The sequence below is a fragment of the Protobothrops mucrosquamatus genome, unplaced genomic scaffold (genome assembly GCF_001527695.2).
Source record: "Protobothrops mucrosquamatus isolate PMUCROS unplaced genomic scaffold, P.Mucros_1.0 scaffold613, whole genome shotgun sequence".
Lineage (NCBI taxonomy): Eukaryota > Metazoa > Chordata > Lepidosauria > Squamata > Viperidae > Protobothrops > Protobothrops mucrosquamatus.
The window spans coordinates 752,686-758,685 of record NW_015386910.1 but is presented as its reverse complement, the minus strand read 5'-3'; the positions used below and the strand labels follow the sequence as shown (position 1 = coordinate 758,685).

At 48.2% G+C, this 6,000-nt stretch overlaps 1 protein-coding gene across 1 annotated transcript in view; it reads left to right on the top strand.

Annotated features, from left to right (window-relative positions):
- The window catches only part of CLASP1 (cytoplasmic linker associated protein 1), a gene marked incomplete at its 5' end in the record, with an annotated part of 108,507 nt that overhangs the window by 14,483 nt on the left and 88,024 nt on the right, over window positions 1-6,000 (top strand). The window contains one exon of the mRNA XM_015817639.1: window positions 4,873-4,932. Within this exon, the coding sequence (XP_015673125.1) occupies window positions 4,873-4,932 (60 nt within the window). The remainder of the gene's footprint in view (window positions 1-4,872; window positions 4,933-6,000) is intronic.

Here is a 6,000-nt window from a genome sequence, read left to right as displayed (position 1 = left end):
GCTCCGCAAGGTTTGGCCCAGGGGTCTGCTTTATGCATTCCCCCCTCTCCCTCTCCTCCCGGCGGTGGTACACAAGCTGCTCCGGGAGGAAGCGGAGATTCTGTTGGTAGCTCCTTATTGGCCACGGAGACCCTGGTTCGCCGACCTGGTGAGTCTCTCCATCTCGGAACCATGGCGAATTCCCCCGGACAGAATATCGCTCAGCCAGGGGATGATCACCCATCCGGATCCCCAGTGGCTCCAGTTAGCCGTTTGGCACTTGAGCGCTCTTACTTGTCACAACAGTCTTGCTCTGAGAAGGTAATTGAAGTAATCCAGGCTTCCCGTCGCCCTTCCACGAACCGCATTTACAAGGCCACGTGGAAAAACTTTTGTGCTTGGGTTTCCAGACGTCACTTGTCACTCTCACAACTCAATATTCCCCATATTCTGGAATTTATGCTGGACGGCCTGGAGAGGGGACTGGCCCCTAATACTTTGCGCAGGCAGGTAGCGGCTCTTTCTACTGTTCTCACTTGCGAATCAGTAGGCTCCCTAGGACACCACCCGCTGATTCGCTCTTTCCTTAAAGGAGCAGCCAAATCCCGACCACCTACTGTACATAGGTACCCCTCTTGGGAACTGCCTCGTGTTCTCCGGGCCCTGATGAAGCCACCTTTCGAGCCCTTGGCGTCATGCGACCTGTCACACTTGACCCACAAAGTGGCTTTCTTAGTGGCCATTACATCAGCTCGAAGAATCTCTGAGCTAGCTGCTCTTTCGGTCCGCAAGGATCTTTGCATGTTCCATTCAGACAGAGTGGTATTTCGCCTTGATCCCACTTTTGTTCCGAAAGTGAATTCACTTTTCCATAGGTCCCAAGAGATTGTCCTCCCGGATTTTTGCCCTAACCCTTCGGGTAGCCAGGAACGACAATGGCATTGCTTGGATCTCCGCAGGGCGCTCCGTTATTATATTTCACGGACAGCGGATTTCCGCAAGTCAGAGGCCCTGTTTGTATCCTTCCACCCTTCCTCCAAGGGTCGGAAGGTCTCCTCTTCCACGATAGGCAGGTGGATTAGGGCCTGCATCGCAGGAGCTTACCAAGCGGAGTCATTGCCGGTTCCTCAACGAGTAACTGCTCACTCCACACNGGTCCCATTCTGTGGATCCTCCATCTCCAGTGCTGGAGAAGGGGCGTTGTCTTACCTGAACGCCTTTTCTCAGCACGGAGATGGAGGATCCACATCCCTCCCTCAATTTCTGGGGGGTCCTAGTGACTAGGATTAGTTTGTGAGCCAGTACGTTCTTGGTCAGTCAATGGCTACGCTCGCGTCAAGACTGGGAAATGGAGCCAGGACGGGGCGTGACAACTTTGGCTGACTTGATCTGATTGGGCAGGAATACAGTCTCCACCCATTCTGTGGATCCTCCATCTCCGTGCTGAGAAAAGGCGTTCAGGTAAGACAACGCCCCTTTTGGGGGGGGGGAAATCTATGCAATCACTAAAAGTTGACACCGGCTTAATCTATATCCAAAAATTAAATTAGGCGTTCTCTATCCATTCCCTTTAGTCGGGGGGGAGGCGGGGGGGGAATCCAAGTCGTGGAGGGCCCTCGTCTCTTTTGCTGAGCCAGATTGTGTGGGAAATCTAAGAAAGATAAACGCGATCTCCACGTCTCACAAGGAAGCCCCGGGAGAGAGCCAGGCAGGGTCCCGGGAAAGCCGGAAGGAGACCTGTCCGAGTTTTGGAGCGGCACAACTTGATTTTTAGATCCCGCGTGGCCGCCGCTCGGTTCCCCCCTCCTGCCTTTCCAGGCACACCCGGCGCCCCCCGAGCCAGAGGCCTCTCGGGGGAGCTGATAACACCGGTCGACAGCTGAGCAGGAACTCGCAAGTTAATTTCAGAGCGGTGGGCCGCGGGGGAAAGAGAGAGAGAGAGAGAGAGAAGAAAGAAAAAAGAAAGGGAGAGCGGGAGAGAGAAACGAAAGAAGAAAAAGAAAGAAAGAGAAAGAAAGTGGGAGGGAGAGGAAAGAGAGAAAGAAAGAAAGAAAAAGAAAGAAAGAAAAAGCAGGAGAGAGAAAAGAAGGAAAGGGGGCAAGAGAGAGAAAAAGAAAAAAAAGAAAAGGAAAAAGCAGGAGAGAGAGAAAAGAAAAAGAAAGAGGGAGCAGGAGAGAGAGAGAAAGAGAGAAAGGGAAAGGAAAGGAGGGAAGAGAGGCGGGGAGGCATCCCCGGCTCCGCATTCGCCGCCTCCCGGCCACTGGCAAGCTAGTCCCCGCCTCGCCAGCTCCGCGAAAAAGGGGGTTATGCAAATCCCGGATGAGATCAGCCACAAACAACTGGCTGCCAACTCCGGAGCGCCGCTCCCTCCCTCGCCAGTTACGTGTCGGGGACAGCGGGACGCGGCGCTCTCTCGGCAGGACCGGTTCCCACGTCTCTCTCCCGCCCGTGCAGCTCTCCACCGCCGCTCCTCGGCTGGATACCCGTGGGTGGGCCGGGACCGAGAGCCGGGGGTTGGTCTCGGCGGAACGGATTCCTGTTTTTTCCAGCCGTTCGCAACCTGAGTTAAGTGCCTAACTTGTACTCAAAAATTATACCTGCTGGAAAGTAACGCCTACACAAAATGGGTTTAGGTGAATCTGAGGCAGATTCGGGCTTCTGCGCTTCGTTTTGCCGAGGGCCATTTTTCTTGGTGTTTATTCCTTAAAAAAAAAAAAGGGCTGCGGAGAAATACTGGAATGTATATTTACATATAAAACCCACGTGAGGTGGAGTTTCTCACCGATTTGCAAAGGGAATTTTTATCATATCTGAAGTCAACCTTTAGCTCACCACAAGCAGCCCTTCCCACTTTGCCTGCCTGCCTTTCGGAAGACAGATGTTTGAGGGAGGCGTGACTTTCTGCACCTGGATTGAGAAATCAATACCAATCTGCAGTTCCCCCCAGTGGGAACCTTAGACTGGCTTCCACACCCGCTGATCTAATCTAATCTAATCTGGGGGAATTGGACAGATGGGAAGCACCAAAAGGGTATTATTTCCAAGTTTTCTTTCATGTCCTTTTTTTTGGGGGGGGGAGATCTGTTTTCAAAAGGCAGGTAGATTCGCAATCTTTGTGCTTTGTGTGTGCATGTGCAAAGTATATGGTAATTTGCACAGCAAATAGTCTTTATGTTAGAAATCTACCTTGGGTAAACTGTAAATGAACCTTAAACCTGTTCAGGATAACCACATGTCCACCCTCTGACAAAAATTAAAAATAATGAANGAGTTTTGCTTCATTTTACGATCTTTCTTGCCACTTTTAAAGTTACGGTATTTTTGATACCATATTGTTTTTGTTGACCCCCTTTTCCACTTACAGAGCTAGGTTATTGTTTTTCTTTGAAATAAATATTCATGTAATTTTATTGGTATCTATCTTCATTTTTTACATTTACCAGTAGCTGCCTCATTTCCCACCCTAGACTTATACTCGAGTCAATATTTTTTCCCAGTTCTTTGTGGTAAAATTAGGTGCCTCGGCTTATATTCGGGTCGGCTTATACTCGAGTATATACGGGTACTTAAATATAAAATTTACTAACAGACAAGCTAAATTATTTGTGGAGAAAGGAATTCAATCCTCATTGGCCTTTTAGTAAATGACTGCATAATAAATTATTGAGCAGTAACCATGATCAATTGTGATTACCTCTTGAGAAATCTTGAGTTGTGACTAAATAGAAGTTACAAAGGGAAAAAAATCCTGCTGGAATACTGGAAAGTAATGAAGGTTAAAAAAGAATAACAAGATTAAAAAAAAGATGCCTGAATGATTACAAAGATTCTGCAGTTAAGACAATAATTTAATACAGGCATTCCTTTATTCCTTCCATTCATTTAGTTCCTGAAATTACAGTGGAGCTGAATAAATAGTGGTTATGACCAGCCTTGGAGTTCCAGCTATCCCAGAGCCCCTGCAGTCACGTGATTGCAATCTGGACACTTGACAACCAGCTGCAGTGCCCCACAATTATGTGATTGCCATTTGCAATTTCCCCCCCACACACACTTCCCCAGAAAGTTAGTGAAAAAGCTGGCAGAGAAGATAGCAAGTCACCAGAGTAAGTTTTTCCCAACTTCACTCTTCTCCCAGCCCCTCTGTTTATCTTGCATTGGCCACTTGTGCACCCCTCTACACCCTCCCTGACCCTCATCAAACCTCCCTTCTGCCGTCACTCATCTTCTCCAACCCATGCTGCATCTCTTACGTACTCCTAGCACCCGTCCCCTACCCCTGCACTCCTTTCTCCCACTCCCACCAGGAGCAGCCACTTAGCTGCCTGCTGGCCTGGAAGTTGCCTCGCCTAATGCCATGGGATGTGGTTAGGATGACAGTCGTGATTGCAAGGATTGCTATCATTAAATGAGGTGGTCATACTTGATGGCCACAATGCTCAGCAATGAAAATTCTGGTCCCAAGTCTGACACAAGTTGGAACTACCTGTACAATGCTGGCACATAGAATACTGCAGTTCCTGACTACAGCAAAACCCTGAGGGGGCTGGCGGGCATTGGTATTAAGAAAAAATAAAATGAAATGATGGCCGTGACGGCATAGTTGAAGCCTCATCCCTTTTATGTTTGTCATGTGGCGTACGTAAAAAAGAGCGGTGCCTCAGTTGCATAGTCACAACCATCCTTTGAACATTTCTGACAAACTCTCCCCCCTCTGCTCATGCCAATGTCCTACACCCTGACTAGAAGCACATGATTTTCTTTAAAGTTTTTATTTAGTAGCCTGAATACAGGATTCCTCAGAATACTTTTGAAATCGTTGTTTCATATCTAACTACTTGCCATTAGTCTCTGGAGCAATATGAATGAAAATTACCTTTTTTTCTCTCCCAGACGGTGTTTTGAATTTTTAGATTTACTTTTGCAGGAATGGCAGACACACTCCCTGGAAAGGTAAGATATGAACATTATGATATGTGACATGTTGCTTCTATGGCTGTATTTGAGGGGAGGGGAGATTCTGTTGAATGGAATTGAGGAGATTTGGAATATAAGTTTAATGTGGCTCCTTTCTTGCCTAGCCTTGGAACAGCGGACAGACATTCCCTCTGACTCCAACAGAGTAATAAATAGAGACAGGTCTGGCTTTACTGGGGGGGGGGGGGGGGAGAAAAACAGCTTCTTTTGCCTGTCTAGTGTCTGAACTGTTTCCATCCCAACTGTTCCATATAAGAACTGCTATGTGACTTGCACAATTAGTGCTTCCATTTTGATTGCTTTGTTTCAGCCTTCTTTCACCCTTCATTTGGGTCACATTTGAGCTTGCAGCCTGTGGGCAGGCACTTTTTTGTCTTCATGGATTTTAGTAAGCTGCTCTTGAAGGCCATTATGCCTCCCTTCAAGCAGTCGGCCGCTCAGGTGGCTGCACGCAAACTGGCGGATGACCTGGTCCAGGAGCTGCACAGAGCTAGCCAATTATTATTTATTATCGTGGTTTTTAGTATCGCCTGTTCACCGCTCTAAGTCCCGCAAGGGAGATAGGGCGGTATATAAATTTAATAAATAAATAAATAAATAAGGTGACCCCTGGCTTCTGGGACATCAGGCCCTCCTAACTCAGAGGGAGTGGTTGGTGTGGAAGGGTAACAGGTTCTACGTCCCATAGGCATTAAGGCCTAAGATGCTACGGAAGTGCCATGACGTTAAACAGGCTGGTCACTTTGAGTTCCTCAAAACCCTGCACCTGACGAGGTGCCAATTCTGGTGGCCTCGGATGAAGGCAGACATAGAAACATACGTATGGGACTACCCCGTGTGTGCTACCACAAAGCCTTGTATGGGAGGTCACCTGGGTTGTTGCAACACGTGGCGGACCTGACCCAGCCATGGGAGGACATAGCCATGGACGTCACCATGGAATTACCAGAGAGCCATGGATGCACAGTCATATGGGCAGTGGTCGATCTATTTTCCAAGCAGGCCTATTTCGTTCCATGCAAAGGGTTGCCGTCTGCTCGGAAG